Source organism: Sitophilus oryzae, unplaced genomic scaffold (assembly GCF_002938485.1).
Source record: "Sitophilus oryzae breed Bouriz unplaced genomic scaffold, Soryzae_2.0 scaffold_809_pilon_pilon, whole genome shotgun sequence".
NCBI classification, from domain to species: domain Eukaryota; kingdom Metazoa; phylum Arthropoda; class Insecta; order Coleoptera; family Curculionidae; genus Sitophilus; species Sitophilus oryzae.
In genome coordinates this window covers 1,312,932-1,336,650 of record NW_022147427.1, presented here as the reverse complement: position 1 = coordinate 1,336,650, position 23,719 = coordinate 1,312,932, and the positions used below count along the sequence as shown (strand labels likewise).

General features: G+C 31.8%; 1 protein-coding gene across 1 annotated transcript; it reads right to left on the bottom strand.

Moving 5' to 3' along the window:
* Positions 1–18,765: 18,765 nt before the first annotated feature.
* LOC115888942 (probable deoxyuridine 5'-triphosphate nucleotidohydrolase) lies at positions 18,766–22,419 on the bottom strand. The gene is made up of 4 exons (XM_030908832.1): positions 22,343–22,419; positions 19,125–19,369; positions 18,920–19,065; positions 18,766–18,861 (listed from the first exon to the last, which is right to left on the bottom strand). Exons 1-4 carry the CDS (start codon positions 22,417–22,419, stop codon positions 18,808–18,810), a joined length of 522 nt encoding a protein of 173 aa, XP_030764692.1. The 3' UTR covers positions 18,766–18,807.
* Positions 22,420–23,719: the final 1,300 nt, after the last annotated feature.

Here is a 23,719-nt window from a genome sequence, read left to right as displayed (position 1 = left end):
AAAGCCAACGAAAACATGTGAAAAGTTTGTTTATATTACAAATACAAAGAACAGTGATCGAATGTCTCCGATACGTATCTATATAACTTTCCTGATGTTCTTTGCCTACAGCTAGGAAAAAAATATGGGTTCTGTCTATATCACCTGTATAAAGAAGAGAGGTAACTCTCCTCTTTAGGCGGAAGCGAGGAATTGGGTAGCAGACTGCAATGCAGTGAAAGCACGTCCACCGCAAAACACGCTCCCGTCACCCGCTCCTAACTAATCCCCCAGGTAAAGAGCTTGTGTTGGGGGCGGGTTCATTCAGGGGGTATTCAGTGTGGTGGGAAGCGCTCCGGTGCCGTAACTAAACCCCACCTAGAACACTGAGTGCCTGTTAACCTGATGACACCGATGGGGGGTAGATTCAATGGCTTCGGATACCATGGCTCCCCTCAACTCCCTTCTCAGGGTTGGTGTGTGAGCCGTACACATCGTAGAAGGCTAGGCGTACGTTAGTTACCCGTGCTGGCGTACTAGGTAAATCGGGTAATATGGATCGTGAGATGCGCGAACAGGGGATGGGTGCCCCCTCAAAAACACCCGCGGTAGATGTAAGTCGTAAATATTCATGGGCTGCTGTGTTCCGGATCAACTGTACCTCTCCGAATGGCTAGGTACATTCGGAGGGGCGGGTTATTGTGATGTGGCACTAATGGAGCAGCTAAACAATTCACCTCCCAGAATGGGAAATACCCTCACAGTGGATAATTGGTTTAATAACCGTCCAATGGAATGGGGCATAAGCGGCCCGATCGCCACAAGAACTCCCAGCTTGGGGAGGAGTATATATCCTTGAGCTGCATACCTATGAGCCATGCACCATCATGTCATATGATTACGCTAAATATGAAGTGCATGCCCCTGCTCTGGTAGGTCCTCTCGTCATCTCTGAAGCAACCAGGAAGATGGACCTGTCAAACATGTTCAAGAGAAATGTTCGTGTAGCCAATGATGATGCTAGTAGTAGTCAAGGCCTTCCCAAGAAGGACTCAAACCCTACATAGAGGAACCAAGGAATCAATGCGTGAGCAGCGCCACAATATAACCCACATTATAACCCACAAAATTCTAAAAGTTACGGGTTTCTGGAAGTAAACTCTTTGGAATTAAATAAAACAATGGAAAAGTTTAATTAATGACTTATATTCAACCTACAAATTTGACAATTAATACAATTGGCTGTGACAGTTTCGACAGTAATAAATAACTGGCATGTGCTTCTGCTTCGGTTGGTTGGAAGAAAGGCCTCACCCTCTTCGCTGCACTCATCCGTTGGTGGGTAGCGTTGTTGTCCGGCTATCGTTGGAGAGCTTGTAAGACTCCACCAGTCTCGTGAGCTACTTATGGGGAGGGTCAATTCTCGTATCTTCCTAGAAGTTAATAAACAGCAGTATTCTACTCAACACAATTGATAAGTACCCAGTTTTGTGGTGGTGTTCAAAATCGCCTAGTGGGCTCTCTCTTTGTTGCCAATAGATTGTACAATAATGATACTTAAAATTTAAATGACAAGTATAGATATTTGTGGAGTTCTACAATGTCCCATTTAAATTAACTACTTAACTAATTATAATTAAAATGAGAATTAACACTAGCATTAAAATTAAAATTGATCAATTTTAAGAAATGGTATTTAACCAATAAATTGTTAGTCTATTATCGAACAAATTCAATTAAAAAATTTAAATTTAATTGAAAAAATCATGAAATTATGCCATGGCAGATTAAATCAAAATAATTGAACAGTCCATCCAAATTATTTTAAAAAGGTAAAGATAATATGAAAAAATATATAATAAAGAAAAATATATAAATATATATATAATATATATGTATACAGGGTTGTTCACCACATGCGACTCGGAGTATTGTAGCTGACGATTAGATTTTTACAAATTGTAAGTTTTAGGTTCGTTGAAGGACTATTAGAGCTACAATTTAAAAATATTTTTACAAGATACAGAGTGTCCCAAATAAATAAAAAATATCAAAGTTCAATTTTTTTAAATGGAACACCCTGTATATTATTACATTTTTGTTTCTACGATTAAAATAAAGGTAAATTTGATTAAGGTTTATCATAAAACCTTACCGTTTTTGAAATATATATATATATATATATATATATATATATATATATATATATATATATATATATATATATATATATATATATATATATATATATATATATATATATATATATATATTTATTAAATCGACGGAGTCAGACCCGATACGTTTAAGATAGGCCGTCAGACCCGGGGTATATCGGACGAAAAATGTTCAAGCGATGCTTTCAGGCCCTGATGCTGGACCGTTTAATTTGTCCCATATATATAAAAAATAGAGGTTTATTCGTTTTCGCTAGACCCACGACGTTGCCGCTTTTAATTCTCAAATATTTATATTAGAATTAGACGAACGGACCTTTTGACGCGGTAATTGATCACAGTGCAGAAGTAAAAACGGTGCATTTCTGCTATAGTGAATATTATTGTACTTATTGTTAGTATTAGATATATTCTGTCTTATAAATGCATCTGTACGGAAGCGTTTTTATCTGAAATTTCTTTGTAATAAGCATAATCAAGTTACAATGCATTATCAATTTCGTTTAGTAGATTTTATAAGTGTTTACTAAGTGATGATGGAACCCCGTTTATTATCTTTATACTTTAAAAGAAAAAAAGTTTAGCTACTTCTACAACGAAATCATAGCATCGAAATAAATTTTTAGATACTCGTACAATTTTTTGACACGACGATCGATTCCGACAAAAAAAAATTAGTTACTTCTACAATGATATCGTAGCATCGATATAAATATTTAGGTAGGTACTTGTACAATTTTTTGACACGACGATCGATTCCAACGACTGTCATTTCTAAGGTAATTTGACGCCGTGTTTTGGAATCATTTTCTATTTTGTTATAAAGAATTATTTTAACTTATTTTTTTATTACATACAGATATGAGGGCGGCAATTTAAAAATTTGCACTGTGGGCAAGACGGGTAGAAAAAAGAAGCTCATTTAAAATATTAAGAAATTCAGACAAAAAAATGAAAATAAGCATTCTTTAAACGTTGTTTCTACTAGTTTTATTTAAAAATATAAATAATATAACGTCTAATCTGGCGAGTTGAGTTTGGATGAGACTGTAAACAAAATTTTTAAAAGCATAAATGTAATAATTTAAATTTTCTGCGTCTGATAAAATTCATGTAGCAGTAAAGTAGGAAAAAAGTGTAGGTTTAAAAGCATCAATTTCTGGGAATTCCATATTTGTAGAGGCTGGGAACCACCTACTTTTCTGGGAACCCCTTACTTTCAAGTTTAAATTATTAGAACTGTGATTAAAAAAGATCACTATTTTCATTCATATTGCAATCAATGAATAATAAGAATATTATATTATCAAATATTACTCTAATTAAATTTTAGAATACAAAGTAAATATAGAAGATAGAACATATTATAGAGATGCAACCATAAAACGTGTTTGTCATATTTACATGGTGTTGGTAGATAGCATCCAGCCGTAAACTGAATATACAACGTACCTATTACTGTAGTGTATAGCCACAGTTTAAAGAATACGTGTAGCCGTCAAAATTTTTGTTTCACTGAAATTACTATTTTAGATCTCACTGAACGAAATAATGTAATAAAATTAATTATTGTGAAATAACTGAATTCTATCATATTTATGATCGAAAAAAAAACGGCGTCAGCGATGGCTATGAAATGGAAATTGCTGTCATTTTATATGTAAAATTATATGGTGAATGTCATCGATCGTCATTTCCAAGCCAACTTGACGCCGCTTTTTTTCGATCCTACGGTACCTTTTTGTTTAAACTTTTTCCTGTGGGGAGAAATATCATACAAAACGGCCTTATCGTACAGTCACTATCATATAGGTATACGATGATCGTAATTATTTTGATGTAATTACTTCGACAATGAAATCATACCACCGAAATAAATCTTTAGGTACTCGTACAATTCTTTGACCCGTCGATCGATTTGATGAAAAAAATCTTTAGGTACTTCTATAACGTAATCATAGCACGAAATAATTTTTTAGGTACTCGTACAATTCTTTGAAACTACGATCGATTTAGACGAAAAAAAACTTTAAGTACTACTACAACGAAATCATAGTACCGAAATAAATTTTTGGGTACTCGTACAATTTTTCGACACGATGATCGATTTAGATGAAAAAAAACTTTAGGTACTTCTGTATATGTATAACCATATGCGAAAATGTCAAAAATTGACATATGATGTCATTCTATTGAGGGTGCATCCACACTATCCTAAAAACGGCGTATCGGCGTAACGGCGTAATGACCTTGAATAGATTTCCAGTAATTCTATTGGCTGAAAAATTCATCTGTCAGAAATTTTATATGTCAAATTCATCTGTCAAAAAGTTCAGCTAATAGAATTACTGGAAATCGATTCAAATCGTTACGCTACATTACGCCTCAAGAACGGAGTATTGGATGCACCAGAATGTAATTTTGTATCGAATAATGTCAAAACACAAATACGACGACTGATTTAAACGAAAAAAATTTAGGTACTACTACAACGAAATCATAGTACCGAAATACATTCCTAGGTACTCGTACAATTCTTTGATACCACGATCTGTTTTCTGAGGCGAAAAACATTTTTAGGTACTTCTACGTAAATTTCTAGGTACTCGTACAATTTTTAACCCATTCTATCAATTTGTAATGAGTAGGATGAAAAAATCTTTAGGTACTTCTGTAACGTATTATAATAGTACCGAAATAAATTTCTGGGTACCTACTCGTACAATTTTTCGACACGATGATCGATTTAGATGAAAAAAAAAACTTTAGGTACTTCTGCGACGAAATCATAACATCGACAAAAAATATTTAGGTACTTCCATAACGTAATCATAGCACGAAATAAATTTTTAGGTACTCGTACAATTTTTTAACACGACGATCGATTTAGACGAAAAAACACTTTAGGCAGTTCTACAACGAATTCATAGCACGAAATAAATTTTTAGGTACTCGTACAATTCTTTGACACGACGATCGATTTAGACGAAAAAAACTTTAGGTACTACTACAACGAAATCATAGTACCGAAATAAATTTTTAGGTACTCATACAATTTTTCGACACGATGATCGATTTAGATGAAAAAAAACTTTAGGTACTTCTGTATATGTATAACCATGTTAGATACCCCTTGTTTGATGATGTCATACACAGAGAAGCAACGTCATAAAGCTCGACTTAATTAACAAATCCAAATCACCTGATGTAACCTGAGAAGGCCAAACTCTTAAGATAAAGTAATTTGCGGCAACGCCGCTGCCGCCCAGCCATAATATCGGAGAAATGATGACCGAAGCATATATCCGAGACTGTGTTCGATAACAATATTTAAATTAGTTGATTATTTTCCTCTGTATGTGACAGATCAATATATTCACTTTTTGGATAATTGTTGTATTATTTTTGGTAATTTACGAAATAGATAGATCAAATTAATTAAAATCTAACAACCATATGCGAAAATATCAAAAATTGACATATTATGATATGTCATTCTATTGAGGGTGCATCCACACTATCCTAAAAACGGCGTATCGGCGTAACGGCGTAACGACCTTGAATAGATTTCCAGTAATTGTATTGGCTGAAAAATTCATCTGTCATAAATTTTATCTGTCAAATTCATCTGTCAAAAATTTCAGCCAGTAGAATTACTCGAAATCGATTCAAGGTCGTCACGCCGTTACGTCGTTTTTAAGATAGTGTGGATGCACCCTCAGAGTGTAATTTTATATCAAATAATGTCTAAACACAAATACGACGACCGATTTAAACGAAAAAATTTTTAGGTACTACTACAACGAAATCATAGTACCGAAATACATTCCTAGGTACTCGTACAATTCTTTGATACGACGATCTGTTTTCTGAGGCGAAAAACATTTTTAGGTACTTCTACGTAAATTTCTAGGTACTCGTACAATTTTTGACCCATCGATCGATTTAGATGAAAAAAATCTTTAGGTATTCGAAAAATCCACACTATCTTAAAAACGGCGTATCGGCGTAACGGCGTAACGGCCTTGAATAGATTTCCAGTAATTCTATTGGCGGATGCGTCTCAAAAGTGGTCCACCGCTATATCTTTTTTATTTATTTTTTTTGGATAAAAAAACGAGATTTGGTATGTTTGTATATGACATAAATTGGAATTGATTGAGGTATTCAATTGTTTTTGGTCACTTCCAGTTTCACCGGAAATGACTACAACTTTTGATTATTAAATGACACCCCCGGTATGTCTTTACATTATTCGATAGAAAATGACACTCTGAATAGAATAATATATCATATGTCAACTTTTGACATTTTCGCTTAAAAAATAGTATTTTAAATTTCTATCTATTATAGAGTGCCATGGATGTGTTAAAAACACTAATTTTTAATCAAGGAGCTTTGGAAAAATAGATTTGATAGTCTAATGATTTTCGTGTCTTGTCTGTGCCTGTTATAAGATATCAAAATCGAATTTTTAATCATATCTCAATTTTTTCAAACAGAACAAAGGTGGCTCGTTAGCATATTTGGAAAAAGTATTTTTCTACGAATAATTTGGTACCACAATTTGGTACTTGAGTCAAATTGTCATTATGAACCGCATGTTACAAATAAATCATATATGTGAAAATGTCAAAAATTAACATATTTATGATATGCCATTCTATTCAGTGTGATTTTCTATCGAATAATGTAAAAATATACCGGGGGTCCCATTTAAAAATCAAAAGTTGTAGTCATTTCCGGTGAAACAGGAAGTGACCAAAAACAATTGAATACGTCAATCAATCCTAATTTATGATATAAACTAACATACCAAAACTCGATTTTTTATCTGACAAAATTAAAAAAGTTGTAGGGGTGAGCTACTTTTGAGACGCACCCGGTATACGACGATCGATTTAAATGAAAATAATTTTTAAATACTTCTACAACGAAGTCATAGTATCGAAATACATTTCTAAGTACTCTACTAGGTACATTTTTTTGACACGACGATCGATTTAGACAAAAAAATTTTAGGTACTTCTACAGTGAAATCACAGCATCGAAATAATTTTGTAGTTACTCCTACAATTCTTTGACACGGCGCGACGATCGCTGATCGATTAAGATGAAAAAAAAATTAGCTACTTCTACAACAAAATCATAGCATCGAAGTAAATTTGTAGGTACTCGTACAATTTTTGACCCGCCGATCGAAATAATTTTGTTTCTAGTATTTATTAGCCGAACGACCGGTTTCGACAATAAAAGCATCTATAAAAGATATGGTCAACATTCCGTTGCATACATAAACAACGAAATGAGACAAAAAATCTCCGGGTGGAAACCACCGTCCCACTCACCACCTACACAACAACTCATCACCACGCGATGGGTGAGAATTGTATGAGTGCTCGAAAGTCGACACACTGTTAGTGTAAAAATTCTAATAATTCGAATTTTCTTTGACTTAAAGGTTTTTAGTGGTCAACCAAAAACCCCCAAGACAATTAGTAAGGCAAGTGATAGTGTGAGGGGAACAGCGAACCAACCAAGAGAAAGCTAGCCTTGTCTCTTGACAATTAACAAAGTGTAATAATTCTTTGTTTAGTTACTTCTACCAATCCGGTGATGACAGCAATTCAAAAAAAAAGATTAGACCGTAAATTATTGATATTTTTAAATGAAACTAGTAGGAATAATTTTATAAGAATACTTATTTTCATTTTTTTCGTCTGAATTTCTTAATATTCTAATTAGAGTATGAGCATTTTGTTTTCTACCAAATATAACACGGCTATATCTTCGTTTCCCTTTAATAGTTTGCTTTACCGTGTTGCCGGTTCTTGGGTCTGAATACATCGATTCAACGTAAAGCGGCTTATACGCCTGTACCAATGTCGAAGGTTGGCGCCGCCCAGTGACAATGTCGGTGTACCCCCAATCGTATATAAAAAGCATAAACCATTTTTCAGGCCCAGCTGAAATTTGGTCAGGGAAGTGGGGGGGAAACCGTTCTAGACGATAACCACTGACCAAATTTCAGCTGGGCCTGGAAAATGGTTTATATGTTTTTATATCACGATTGCGGGTACACCGACATTGCACCTTCGACATTAGTACTAGGTGTATAAGCCGATTTACGTTGAATCGATATTCAGGGCCAAGAACCGGCAACACGCAAGCAAACTATTAAAGGGAAATGAAGATATATAGCCGTGTTATATGTTGGTAAGCTTCAATGCTCATACTCTAATTAGAATATTAAGAAATTCAGGCAAAAAAAATGAAAATAAGTATTCTTTAAAATTATTCCTACTAGTTTCATTTAAAAATATCAATAATTTACGGTCTCTAATCTTTTTTTGTTGCTGTCTGGATTTGTAGAAGTAACTAAACTTTATTGTCGAAACCGGTCGTTCGGCTAATAAATACTAGAAACAAAATTATTTCGATCGGCGGGTCAAAAATTGTACGAGTACCTACAAATTTACTTCGATGCTATGATTTCGTTGTAGAAGTACCTAATTTTTTTTTCATCTAAATCGATCAGGGATCGTCGCGTCGTGTCAAAGAATTGTAGGAGTAACTACAAAATTATTTCGATGCTGTGATTTGGCTGTAGAAGTACTTAAAATTTTTTCGTCTAAATCGATCGTCGTGTCAAAAAAATGTACGAGTACCTAGAAATTTATTTCGATACTATGACTTCGTTGTAGAAGTATTTAAAAATTATTTTCATTTAAATCGATCGTCGTATACCGGGTGCGTCTCAAGAGTAGCTCACCCCTACAACTTCTTTTATTTTGTCAGATAAAAAATCGAGTTTTGGTATGTTAGTATATAACATAAATTAGGATTGATTGACGTATTCAATTGTTTTTGATCACTTCCTGTTTCACCGGAAATGACTACAACTTTTTATTTTTAAATGGCACCCCCGGTATATTTTTACATTATTCGATAGAAAATCACACTGAATAGAATGGCATATCATAAATATGTTAATTTTTGACATTTTCACATATGATTTATTTTTAACATGCGGTTCATAATGACAATTTGACTCAAGTACCAAATTGTGGTACCAAATTATTCGTAGAAAAATGCTTTTTCCAAATATGCTAATGAGCCACCTTTGTTCCGTTTGAAAAAATTGAGATAGGATTAAAAATTCGATTTTGATATCTTATAACGGGCCCGGACAAGACACGAAAATCATTAGACTATAAAATCTATTTTTCCAAAGCTCCTTTATTAAAAATTAGTGTTTTTAACACATCCATGTCACTCTATAATAGATAGAAATTTAAAATACTATTTTTTAAGCGAAAATGTCAAAAGTTGACATATGATATATTATTCTATTCAGAGTGTCATTTTCTATCAAATAATGTAAAAACATACCGGGGGTGTCATTTAATAATCAAAAGTTGTAGTCAATCAATTCCAATTTATGTCATATACTAACATACCAAATCTCGTTTTTTTATCAAAAAAAAATAAATAAAAAGATAGCGATTGTGGACCACTTTTGAGACCCATCCGCCAATAGAATTACTGGAAATCTATTCAAGGCCGTTACGCCGATACGCCGTTTTTAGGATATTGTGGATGCACCCTCAAGAGAATGACATATCATAATATGTCAGTTTTTTTACATTTTCGCATATGGTTTATTTGAAATTGTAACATGCGGTTCATAATGACAATTTGACTCGAAATACCATGTATGTGGTACCAAATTATTCGTACAAAATGCTTTTTCCAAATATGCTAACGAGCCTCCCTTGTTCCGTTTGGAAAAATTGAGATTAAAAATACGATTTGGGCATCTTATAAGAACGGGCCCGGACAAGACACGAAAATCATTAGATTATCAAATCTATTTTTCTAAGGCTCCTTGATTAAAAATTAGTGTTTTTAACACAGATTGAAATTTAAAATACAATTTTTTTAAAGCGAGAATGTCAAAAGTTGACATATGATATGTCATTCGATTCATAGTGTCATTTTCTATCAAATAATGCAAAAACATACCGGGGGTGTCATTTAAAAATCAAAAGTTGTAGTCATTTCCGGTGAAACAAGAAGTGACCAAAAACAATTGAATACGTCAATAATTCCTAATTTATGTCATATACTTACATACCAAATCTCGTTTTTTTATCTAAAAAAAAATTAAAAAGTTATAGCGGTGAGTCACTTTTGAGACGCACCCGGTATAAAATGACAGCAATCTTCATTTCATGCTACCGCTGACGCCGTTTTTTTTCGATTATATGGTAGTTAATCAGTACAATAATTAATTTTATTACATTACTACGTTCACTAAGATCTAAAATAGTAATTTTAGTGTAACAAAAATGTTGATTGCTACAATAATACGTTGTATATTCAGTTTACGGTTGGATGCTATTTACCAACACCATATAAATATGACAAACACGTTCTATGGTTGCATCTCTATAATATGTTCTATCTTCTATCTATGTTTACTTACTATATGTATTCGAAAACTTAATTTGAGTAATATATGGTAGTATAATATTGTAATATTAATATTCAATTAAATACCAATATGAATGAGAAATAGTGCTTTCTTTTAATCACAATTCTAATAAATTGAACTTGAAAGTATGTTTCCCAGAAAAGTAAGTGGTTCCCACAGGAAAGTAGGTGGTTCCCAGACAATACAAATAGGGAATTCCCAAAAGTTCATGCTTTTAAACCTACACTTTTTTACTACTTTACTGCTATCGGTATTTAAATTTAAATGATTACATTACACTATTAAACATTTTGTTTACAGTTTCATCCAAACTCAACTCGCGAGATTAGACTTTAAATTATTTATATTTTGTGACGGGGATTCGTTACAATTATTTTGTTTAGTGTCGAACCATAAACTTTATGATAAAACTCGAAGAATTTCAACAAAACACTTTTATTAATAAGCTTCACGTTTCCGTGACAAATCAAATCATATGTTTTTTCTACCTACTGTCCCTCGCTCTTTTTTATAATGGACTCGTCCAAGCCGTCCGAGAGGGGCCCTATAATAATAATAGTTCTCTGTTACAATTTTTAAATAAAACTTGTAGAAACAATCAAAAAATACTTACTACCTATTTTGATTTTTTTCTTCTAAATCTCTTAATATTCTAAATGAATACACTTTACTTATAAGATAAGTATACACATGGCATATATGATTCCAAAAAACGGCGTCAAATTACCTTAGAAATGACAGTCGTCGGAATCGATCGTCGTGTCAAAAAATTGTACAAGTACCTACCTAAATATTTATATCGATGCTACGATATCATTGTAGAAGTAACTCATTTTTTTTGTCGGAATCGATCGTCGTATCAAAAAATTGTACGAGTATCTAAATTATTTCAGGTATTTATGATTTCGTCGGCAAAGCTCGTGTAAAGTAGCCTAAACTTTTTTTTCTTTTAAAGTATAAAGATAATAAACAGGGTTCCATTGTCACTTAGTAAACACTTACAAAACCTACTAAACGAAATTGATAATGCATTGTAACTTGATTATGCTTATTACAAAAGAAATTTCAGATAAAAAAGCTTTCGTACAAATGCATTTATAAGACAGAATATATCTAATACTAACAAAAAGTACAATAATATTCACTATAGCAGAAATGCACCGTTTTTACTTCTGCACTGTGATCAATTACCGCGTCAAAAGGTCCGTTCGTCTAATTCTAATATAAATATTTGAGAATTAAAAGCGGCAACGTCGTGGGTCTGGCGAAAACGAATAAACCTCTATTTTTTATATAAATGGGACAAATTAAACGGTCCAGCATCAGGGCCTGAAGGCATCCAGTGAACATTTTTCGTCCGATATACCCCGGGTCTGACCGTTTAATTTGTCCCATTTATATAAAAATAGGAGGTTTTATTTCGACCAGGCTTCCACGATATTACTTTATTATAAGCTATTTACTATTAGAAATTAGACGAACAATTCTGCGTACAAACAGTGTCCCACAGGCGACACTGCTCCTTATTTCTACTATAATGTCCTGCCATATTGTGTGGAAATTATATTCTCGTCGCATCTGTGCCACAGCGACATCTGAAATTTCTTTGTAACGCTGTAATCGAACCCACAATGCGATATCAGTGTTTACTATGACAACGCTACTTTAGCCGGTAACATCGGCACAGGCCTGACTGACATTCAGGTGCCTGGCTGATATCTTCAGCATCGGCAGGTAGGTACTTGAGCCACGACACGACGACTCCGATATGACGCAATGTTGGGAGATCATGAAGATATGTTTGTATTTATCATTAACCTTTTTCTATTATTTTTGTTATAAAATTATTTTAACTTATTTTTATTACATGCAGATATGAGGGCGGCAATTTAAAATTTGCACTGTGGGCAAAACAGATTGTAGATATGTTATTTGAGTTTATAAATCCTAAGTCTATCATTACAGAGAATAATTCTAATATATTATCATTTTCATAATATTGTGCACAAACATGCATACCTCTTTCATATTTAAGAATCACATCATAATATATTTTTTCCATTTTTTTTTTTTTTTTTTTTTTTTTTTTTTTTTTAAATGATTTATAAAATTCTTGATGAATACATATTACCAACACTAATAGAAGTTCAATATTCTCCACTTGACATTTTCACTTTAAAACAGAATATAGTTTTTAAATATTTTGGAGTATGATATTGACGAAGAGGTCTATGTTTTCTTGATACTGTGCTTCCAACTTCTAAGGGTTGTGATAACTTGCCCTTAAATCTTCGTAGTAACTGATCTCTAGCGTCATCCAAATGGAATCTCTTGAAAACCTTTAAAATTTCTATTATAACTTTGGAATTCTTCGTTAGTCTCAGGTATGGAACAATGTGTGTTAGTTCACTTGCAAAATATGTTTGACCAAATGCGCGCACAAATTCAAAAAGATTAAACCGTTTTAGTAAATAATCAGCACAGAACTCAACTATCCGATGGCAGTCTTCTTTCAATGGATAAAATAAATCTTTGATTAATTAAAATTACTTGGCTGCTAATCGTTTGATGGAAATATGTATACTTTCGAATTAACAATCTAACAACATTAGCTAGTTTTTTCTTATTGTGCATTACTCTTGATATGTAGAAGAGATTCACTTTTATAATACGAAATTTTACTATATGACTAGACACTAATATAGTGAGAGCAAGTGTAAGTGGGGATAAGCAAGCATAATAAAGCTCTTTCTTTCTCTGTCTGTCTGTCTGTCTGTCTGTCTGTCTGTCTGTCTGTCTCTGTCTCTGTCTCTGTCTCTGTCTCTCTGTCTGTCTGTCTGTCTGTCTGTCTGTCTGTCTGTCTGTCTGTCTCTGTCTGTGTCTGTCTCTGTCTCTGTCTCTGTCTGTCTCTGTCTCTGTTTCTGTCTCTGTCTCTGTCTCTCTGTGTTCTCTTTCCCTCCCTCCTGCCTAAGGATGTATGCTCGATGTTGTAAATGTTAATAATATATCGATATTAATATATTTTTGTTTTATTCCTCATCTCTATAAGCGAAAAGTTCATACCAATACCGAAAAGATCCACCACCTCCTCTTAATTTATGAATTCCTGCTCTTTCTTCTTGTTTGTTTATAACCTCCTCCTCCTCTGAATATGGGGTAACCTCCTCTCTCGGAGGAGGTATCCCATAAACTCACTACTTAGCGGTGAGCCACTTTTGAGACGCACCCGGTATAAAATGATAGCAATCTTCATTTCATGCCACCGCTGCCGCCGTTTTTTTTTCTCAATTATATGGTAGTTAATCAGTACAATAATTAATTTTTTATTACATTACTACGTTCACTAAGATCTAAAATAGTAATTTTAGTGTAACAAAAATGTTGATTGCTACAGTAATCCGTTGTATATTCAGTTTACGGTTGGATGCTATCTACCAACACCATATAAATATGACAAACACGTTCTATGGTTGCATCTCTATAATATGTTCTATCTTCTATCTATGTGTAAAACTTGTGGAAAATAAGTTTGTTATGATAATGCTTTTATTTATTCACTAGTCTAATAAAGAATATGCTTTCCTTCAGAAACTCTCTATTTATTTATCTAGTAATGCTAAAACACTATTTGAAAGTCGATTAGAGAAAACAGTATGATTCATTGGCAAGCGATGTAAATATTTGTGATCAATGATACAATGAGAGAGTGCTTGCCAATGACCAACTAAAGGGATATTTGAGGTGAATTTGCATTGTGAGACCCGGTTGAGTAAGCCCCAAAAATAACGATTTTACATATGTTTACTTACTATGTATTCGAAAACTTAATTTGAGTAATATATGGTAGTATAATATTATTAATATTGATATTCATTAATCGCAATATGAATGAGAATAGTGCTTTCTTTTAATCACAATTCTAATAAATTGAACTTGAAAGTATGCGTTTCCCAGAAAAGTAGGTGGTTCCTAGACTATATAAATAGGGAATTCCCAGAAGTTCATGCTTTTAGACCTACACTTTTTTTACTACTTTACTACTATACGAATTTTATTTAAATTTAAATTATTACATTACACTTTTAAACATTTTGTTTACAGTTTCATCCAAACTCAACTTGCCAGAGACTAGACTTTAAATTATTTATATTTTGTTGGGTGTCGAACCATAAACTTTATGATAAAACTCCAAGAATTTCAACAAAACACTTTTATTAACAAACTTTACGTTTCCGTGACAAATCAAATCATATGTTTTTTCTACCTACTGTCCCTCGTTCTTTTTTATAATGGACTCGTCCAAGCGGTTCGAGAGGGGCCCTATACTAATAATAGTTCTCTGTTACAATTTTTAAATAAAACTTGTAGAAACAATCTTAAAGAATACTTACTACCAATTTTAATTTTTTCGTCTGAATCTCTTAATATTCTAAATGAATACACTTTACTTATTAGATAAGTATAAACATTGCATATATATGATTCCAAAAAACGGCGTCAAATTACCTTTGAAATGAAAATCGTCAGAATCGATCGTCGTGTCAAAAAATTGTACGAGTATCTAAAGTTTTTTTCATCTAAATCGATCACCGTGTCAAAAAATTGTACGAGTACCTAAAATTTTATTTCGTGCAATTATTTCGTTATAGAAGTACCTACATATTTTTTTCATCTAAATCGATCGAGGCGACGCGACGCGAAGGGTCAAAAATTGTACGAGTACCTAAAAATTTATTTCGGTGCTATGATTTCGTTGTAGAAGCACCTAAAAATATTTTCGTCGGAATATGATTCCAAAAAACGGCGTCAAATTACCTTTGAAATGACAATCGTCGGAATCGATCTTCGTGTCAAAAAATTGTACGAGTACCTAAATATTTATTTCGATGCTATGATTTCGTTGCAGAAGTACCTAAAGTTTTTTTCATCTAAATCGATCATCGTGTCAAAAAATTGTACGAGTAGGTACCCAGAAATTCATTTCGGTACTATTATAATACGTTACAGAAGTACCTAAAGATTTTTTTCATCTAAATCGATCGATGGGTCAAAAATTGTACGAGTATCTAGAAATTTACGTAGAAGTACCTAAAAATGTTTTTCGTCTCAGAAAACAGATCGTCGTATCAAAGAATTGTACGTGTACCTAGAAGTTTATTTCGGTACTATGATTTCGTTGTAGTAGTACCTAATTTTTTTCGTTTAAATCAGTCGCCGTATTTGTGTTTTGACATTATTCGATACAAAATTACACTCCGAGGGTGCATCCACACTATCCTAAAAACGGCGTATCGGCGTAACGACCTTGAATCGATTTCCAGTAATTCTATTAGCTGAAATTTTTGACAGATGAATTTGACAGATGAATTTTTCAGCCAATAGAATTATTACAGTTGAGGGTTGGAACCTTTGATGTTACACAGCAAAATAAAAACACTAAATCACCATAATACACCAAAACACTTTTACTTTTACACTGGACGCGCGTTTCGCTAACCATGTTAGCATCATCAGCAGATGATTATAAACTAAAGTACAATCTACAAGTTGAGCGTTTATATACTCGCTCAGTGGGCACCGAGTGGGCGTGGCAAAATCTAGCCAACCAAGTCAGAGCCTACTGAGCGTAACAGTTAGATTTCCGCCACTAGAGTAGTAGGAACAAAGAACTTGAAGGAATTGGACCGTTGACTCTGTTCATACTATCTTTACATTTATTAATTATGATGCTTTCATATGCATCTAATTGCCTGTAATTTGAGACTTGTTTAATTAATTTTAAATTATTAAGATCTATACAATGTTCATTATCAACAATATGTTCGGCAACGCAAGATTTATCCGGTCTACCATATCTTATCTGAGCTAAATGTTCTTTAAATCTAGTTAATATTGATCTCCTAGTTTGCCCAACATATTTCTGATTACAATCTTTACAAGAAATTTCATAAATACCCGACCTTTCCAGTGGAGGTGTTTTATCTTTTGGATTACCTAATAATTGTTGTAATTTATTATTAGCACTATACACAAGTTTATAATTGACATTCTTAAAATTCCTTTTAGACCACGGGATAACTCTCTATCAAACGGTATCGAAAAATATTTAGACGTATCTTTCTCCACTTGAAAAGTCGAATTTTCAGAAATCATTACCAAGCCAAACCTATACCTACGTTTTCTAATTAATTTATCAACTAGTGAAGGAGAATATCCATGGTGCTAGAATAGAATATCCACTCAGCTACATTCCTAATGTAATCTCTTTCTATTTCATAGCTTTCGTTGGAAAGTGGGAAACTAAGTAATCTATGAACTAAGAAATTTAAACTAGCCATTTTATGTTCAACACTATGATGTGATTCTATCTGCGTGTGGTCGTATTTTTCCTATAGATATCAAATTCCAGGCAATTATTAGTATTTCTAATAACTAATACATCTAGAAATGGTAATCTGTCGTTCTCAATTTCATGCGTAAATTTAATGGAAGGAAAACGATTATTTAACTTAGAAATAAATTATCTATAGTGTCTGAATGTGTGTCAAAAACAGCAAAAATATCATCCACATACCTAAACCATACTCTTGGAAAATACCCAAACTGATTCTTAGCCTCCACTTCAAACCTGCTCATGAATAAATTAGCCAAAAATGGAGACAATGGATTACCCATTTCTGTACCTTCCCGCTGTTCAAAAAAGTTGTTATTAAATTGAAAACAATTTTGTTTCATACATAACGATGTAAGCTCAATATATTCACTCACAGTTTTGTTGTCGAGACCATTTGCGTTCAATAGAATTACTGGAAATCTATTCAAGGTCGTTACGCCGTTACGCCGATACGCCGATACGCCGTTTTTAGGATAGTGTTGATGCACCCTCAATAGAATGACATATCATAACATGTCAATTTTTGACATTTTCGCATATGGTTATACATATACAGAAGTACCTAAAGATTTTTTTCATCTAAATCGATCGACGGGTCAAACAATTGTACGAGTACTTAAGATTTATTTCGGTGGTATGATTTCATTGTCGAAGTAATTACATCAAAGTAATTACGATCATCGTAAGTAGTATAGCTAGCGGGATACTGGCTCAATTTTTGCTCGATGGCATGTTTCCATCAGCATCGGTCCACGAGCCGAAGAAGTATTGACCTTGACTAATTTGAAGGTCAATCTTCATCGAAAAGGGCCTTAATATAATTGTTAGGGGGGTGGGTGAGGGTAGGTTTTTAAGGGTAAGCAGGAGGGTACTGCAAATGCTGCTTTGCCAGATCTAAATTAGTAGATTTAGGGAGTTTGCATATATGCCATGTTATAAGAGTTACATAGGTTGGGGTGCTATAGACGAGAAATTTCCTTAAAATTTAGGAAAATGCAATGTTGTTGCTGTGTGTTTAAAAGGTTAAAGGTTATCAATAAGAATATTGCAGGCGATGATGCAATCAATAATAATACTAATTTTATCTTGTTTATGTTATCTCCAAATATTGTGATAAGTTATTATTGTGTCCGAGAGGTCAAGGGGTCGGGTTTTATCAGTAAATATTGCGATAAGGATGTTTTTCGCTGTTACTCATAGTGCGAGCCAAGCCTAGCCTTGTGAAATATATTTTATAAGAAAAGATAGATTAAATTATAAGCACACTTATTTTTATATTAATATTTTCCATAAATATTACAATATCTAATTTAATGAATATAGTTTTTGCAATAGTTTAATGTTGTAAATTACTGTATTTCTTTCTGTATCTAAATATGAATTTTACTCAACAGTGTACTTATTTGAATAAGAACAATTAAAATAATAATTAACAACAGGATTTTTCTAAACACGTTTATTTTATATTAATTATTCCATTTTTTACATTTTCCAATGTAATGTAAGTTATTTAAATTGCTTTAGTGTTTTATTACCTCCACTTATAATGAGTATTTAGTTAATTTAAATATGTAAATGTAAATTACAATATTTCTATGAATCTAAAATATAATTTTTAGTGAACAGTGTACTTATTTAAAAAACAATTTAAAAACAAGATTACTTTAAACACATATATTTTTACAATAATCTTATATGAAAACTGATATGTCTGTAGATCCAAATCTCCACATCTTGTATGAGAAATGTTCTAATATTTGCTATATACCAGTAGATCCGAATGATCCTTCTCCTCTTTCTGTATCACAAATGCTCTGAAAAATATAATATTAATTAAAATTTAAATTTACTTATATAAATGATTTAAAATGCCTGTACTTCTTGCACTTCAGGATAGAATATCTTCTCACAAATCAGCTGTGCGATGCGATCACCTCTCTTTATAATAAAATCGTTCTCAGAATGATTAAACAAAACAATTTGAACTATTCCTCTATAGTCTTCATCTACGACTCCTGCTGTAAAATAAGTATCTGTTATTAGTTGTATTGGAAATTTTATAATTAAAATAAAATACCTCCAACATCGATAAAATTGTTTATGGCCAGTCCAGATCTGGATTGCAATTCGACCATAACAAAGGGTGTTATGGTCGAATTGAATACTTGAATTTTTAAACCTGTATTTACTATATTTCTGTCTCGTGCTGGTATTATACAGTCATCTATACTTTTTAAATCGAATCCAGCTGATCTAGCTGAACCCTTAACTGGAGCATTTGCTGCAGGTGTTGTTCTAACATATTTTAGAACTGTTTTTTTCCTAATTGGTACATAATTATTCACATTAACTTTTAATTCTAAAATTTAATAAAGACTCCAACCATTATCTCTCTCCTGAAATTCTTCAAGTTTATTTAAAATATTATCTTTAATGTAGATAATAATTATAAAATAATTTTAAATCTGTATTATTAAAAATAATTCTATTCTAGGTTTGATATAGATAATTCTATTCTTTGTTGTCTCACCACTTTGTGGTTTTATAAAAATTTGCTAAAAAGGTTACATTAACTTTAAGTAAAGAATGTCTAAGTTCTTTTCTAATTTGAAATGCAAAAGATCGAAAAGCTTTATTAAAAATTCAATAGGCTCCTTAATATTTAAATTAATTATTGCTCCAGTTTTTATACGACCATTGAAACATGATTCTAAATTTTGCCAAATTAAGTTTTGCTTTTTATTTTTTGTTATATTCTTATAAAACTTAAACCTTTCTTTATAACATTTTAGGATGCTATAATTTGATTCTAATTTAGAAAAACTTTTAACATTTTTTAATTTATTAAGTCGAATATATTTTTTCAGTAGTAAAAGGGTGCTATTTAAAAATTTAATCCACTTACAATAATCAGTTTTCTTGTTGAATTTTCATTAATTTCTGTAGCGGTACTCATTATAAGTGGAGGCAACTGTAAACTCTATTATAGGTACAATGAACAAAAATAATATAAAATTAATTGTACTGCTACCAAAATCTAATATGTTTTTCATTTAGCTCGATTGCAAAGTTGTTATCTTGTTTACTCTTTCGGTTATTTTCCAAATGAAGGATATTTATTCTGACGCATTATTTATCTAAAATTTTCTTCGAAATATATTGCAATAACACACTATTTTCTAATTAAATAATTTTTAAATTTGAATCTGTTTTGAATGTTTATTATTCTAATATATGATAATCAATATGTTTATTCAAAGTACGAATTATTCTGTATTATTAATATGTTACTTTGTATATATTTTTTATTACTAATAATCTATCAAAATACGTACTTATCACTATCACATGTTTCTAAAATGTAAAAATTTTTCTTCAATTTTAATATATAATATCAAGCTAGCGTGTATTCCATTAACAGTTTACAAGAGCGAATTAAGATATATATTTTTCTTTGTTAAGCTTACTCTACAAGAAGAGTGAAGATATTATTAATATAAGTAAGTATATAATATCTAAATATATCTGTTAATGTAAGTAAGATAGTATCCCATATTATTAATATATTACTAATAATCTTCAAGATGGAATCAAACAAAAAGTTGCAATGGTTCATCCATTCAGTATAAACGGTGAGTATTGTGTATGGGGGGTCACATAGAACACCAAAAATAAATATGATGGGTTTATGTGACAATTGTTCAAGGCCCCCAGCAATATTATAGACCTCACCGGACCTGATGATCATGAACATCAACAAGAGGAACAACTCAGAGGAACAACAAACCAAACTCAGAGGACAATAAGATATCATCCATATCAAAGGGTGATGCAAGAAGATTTCGATGCACAGGATTTATTAACACTTCTCAATGAACGCTTTCCTGAAAATATCCAAGGATTTGTTAATAATCCTCAGTAGTGAGTATCCTAAGACTAGCTAGCATAGTTGTCTATGTATATTGTATATATGTTATTAGGAGTTTTTTATTTACAACAATTTTTTTACAACTGTTTTTAGACCTCACCAGACTGATGATATTGAGCAAGAGAGTCAGAGGGCAAGTAGAAGACAACACCCGTATAGAAGGGAGATGTAAGAAAATTATCAGGATTTGTTAACAATCCTCACTAGTCACCATCCTGAGACTATCCAAGGTTTGTTTACATTTACAATTTTAATTTATTATGTCCTAGTGGATCTTTAGTTCTATAAGAACCACTGAATTTTGTTCTGAACCTAATAGAGTTGTATTAGTATATATTAACAAGCTCCTTTTATTTACAAGAGTTTAGAATTTTCATATTACATATCCTCATTAACTTAGCTTTTTAATTTAAAAACTGTTTTTGGACACACAAATTCGAGAGATCCTTTAGATTTAATCTTGAATACATTTTACTTAGAATAACATGATTAATATTAAAGGAAATAAAAATTTAGAATTTAAAGTTAATAGCAAGTTTATAAAAAACAATCGGAGAGAATTATAGAAAGTGAGATCTACTAGAACATAATAAATTAAAATTTTAAATGTAAACAAGCCTTCTAAGACTGAAATTATAAATATTAAAGAATTAAAAAGCTTATTATTGGAGATCCTTGGAATAAAGTTACTACTATAATGTTATACATATTATATTATGATTTGAATCTAGAATAGCTTAACGAAGCCTACAAAAATATTAAATCTTATAAATATACCTAAAAAGAGTCATAACTGTTTATTGTCTGAAATGTAATGAAATAATAAACATTTATATAAAACCTACTAAACTACTCTTTAAACCTAGGAAAAAAGGGGATATGTTCTATAAAATAAAATTGTTTAGAAATTAAGACCTATTTTTTAATATTAAATTACCTCCTCATACGAGTTGAATAGGTATATTGTTTTATTTATCTGCTTTTAAAGGTAAGAAATATCAAATAATCATACCTATTTTTTAATTAATGATGGTCTTTGTTTCTTTTATAACTGTAAATATATATATATATATATATATATATATATATATATATATATATATATATATATATATATATATATTTTATTTTTTTTTATTCTTTTCTTTGACCTCCCAATATATATTTTATTTAATTTTTTCTTGGCTTTAGGTCAGGTAAAAATGAGAAAAACGGTTTTTTTTATATTAAATATTTCATTGACGTTTCGACCTTATCGGATTACTCCTGGCAACATTGGTACTTAACTGGTTGCGGATGTACCTAGGGATTTTATAGCTAAATTTATATCAGGAGGGGGTATCGAGATTAAAATTCCAAGCGCCCACCTGTCTGGTGATTTCCTTTTCTTTTCTTTTCGGCACGCTGGCAGTGAAGTCACGTTTTGAGTGAAAAATCCTTTCATTTGATTTTGGGAAAGGTTAATAATTCTCTACGTTTAATTGATATTATTTATATCATACAACTACGGCTGGATTGAGACGAAACTAATAGCGTCGCATCTTTTGTATTATTTCCAAGGAAATCGCCCACAGTTTGGGCACCTTGGTTTGGTTTTTCTTTTTACGCACCAACTTGATTCCACGAGGGTTTTCACGACTGGCTAGCGAGGTTCCTGTTCAAACCTTAGACGTTCCAAACCAACAGATAAGCTAAGGGGAAGCCACGTGGTTGGGCCTTTTGTTTGTGCGGCAGATCCGGGCGTAGGGAATTTTTGGGACCCTTACGAATAAAAGCTAAGTACCAAACTCTTTATTAGCACCCTCTCGTTCCTGCGTACTTAATAAATATTGTCCCTATTTTTTTTTGTTGCTTTCTTTAATATCGTTAAATTTAAATAAATAATTTATTTAGTAATTTAAGTATCATTTATATACATTTTTTAAAAAAAAAAATTTATATAAATTTTAGTAGGTAGTAATTTTTAGTCTAGGTTACACTAACTGGTCATCTAACGGGTAACCAGTATACACAATATGCAAATATTTAATTTATGATATAGTCTTTTAAGATTTCTCGTATGTTATCTGAAAATCATTTAACCATTGTATTGTTCCCAAAATGATGAGCTTACCCTACAATCTGAAGTAAACGTCTGTCTTGTGTCAATTTTGTGTCATTTTGTGTAATTACATTGAGACTAAACTTTGTGTTTTATATAAGGGACAATTTTGACCACCGCCCCAAACGGGAGTAGCAAACTATCTTGAGAGAGAAGTTTACCAAAAAATGCTATTTATTATACACTATAAAATGAAATGTTCTTTTTTTGTAAATATATTACGACATTTCTTGGAACTTTAATTTCGGAGATATTAATTTAATCGGACTTTTTTAAAAAAATTAATTTTATTTTTCAGGAAACTATTTGAGACAGGAGTTTACCAAAATGCCTTTTATAACTACTAATGGGTACACTATATTAACGGACTATATAATATGTTACGAGATATATTACGACATGTTCTTGGAAACTTTAGTTTCGGTGATATAATTTTAATCGGAGCTTTTTAATAAAATTAATTTATTTTTCAAACATATTTGAGACAGAGGTTACAAAAATGCTTTTATATATCTACTAGTGGGTAAATGAATTTGTAGATATATTTACGACATTCTTGGAACTTTAGTTTCGGAGATTTAATCGGACCTTTTATTAAGAAAATTAATTTCTATTTCTCAGAAACTATATGAGACAGAGGTTT

Excerpts from the sequence above, each read along its gene's own strand:
- LOC115888942 (XM_030908832.1), bottom strand. The coding sequence starts at position 22,419 with ATGAAAGGATTTTTCACTCAAAACGTGACTTCACTGCCAGCGTGCCGA. Across the intron at positions 19,066-19,124 it reads CAATTTTATCGATGTTGGAG|CAGGAGTCGTAGATGAAGAC; the intron begins GTATTTTATTTT and ends CTTATTTTACAG. Across the intron at positions 18,862-18,919 it reads CTGAAGTGCAAGAAGTACAG|AGCATTTGTGATACAGAAAG; the intron begins GCATTTTAAATC and ends TATATTTTTCAG.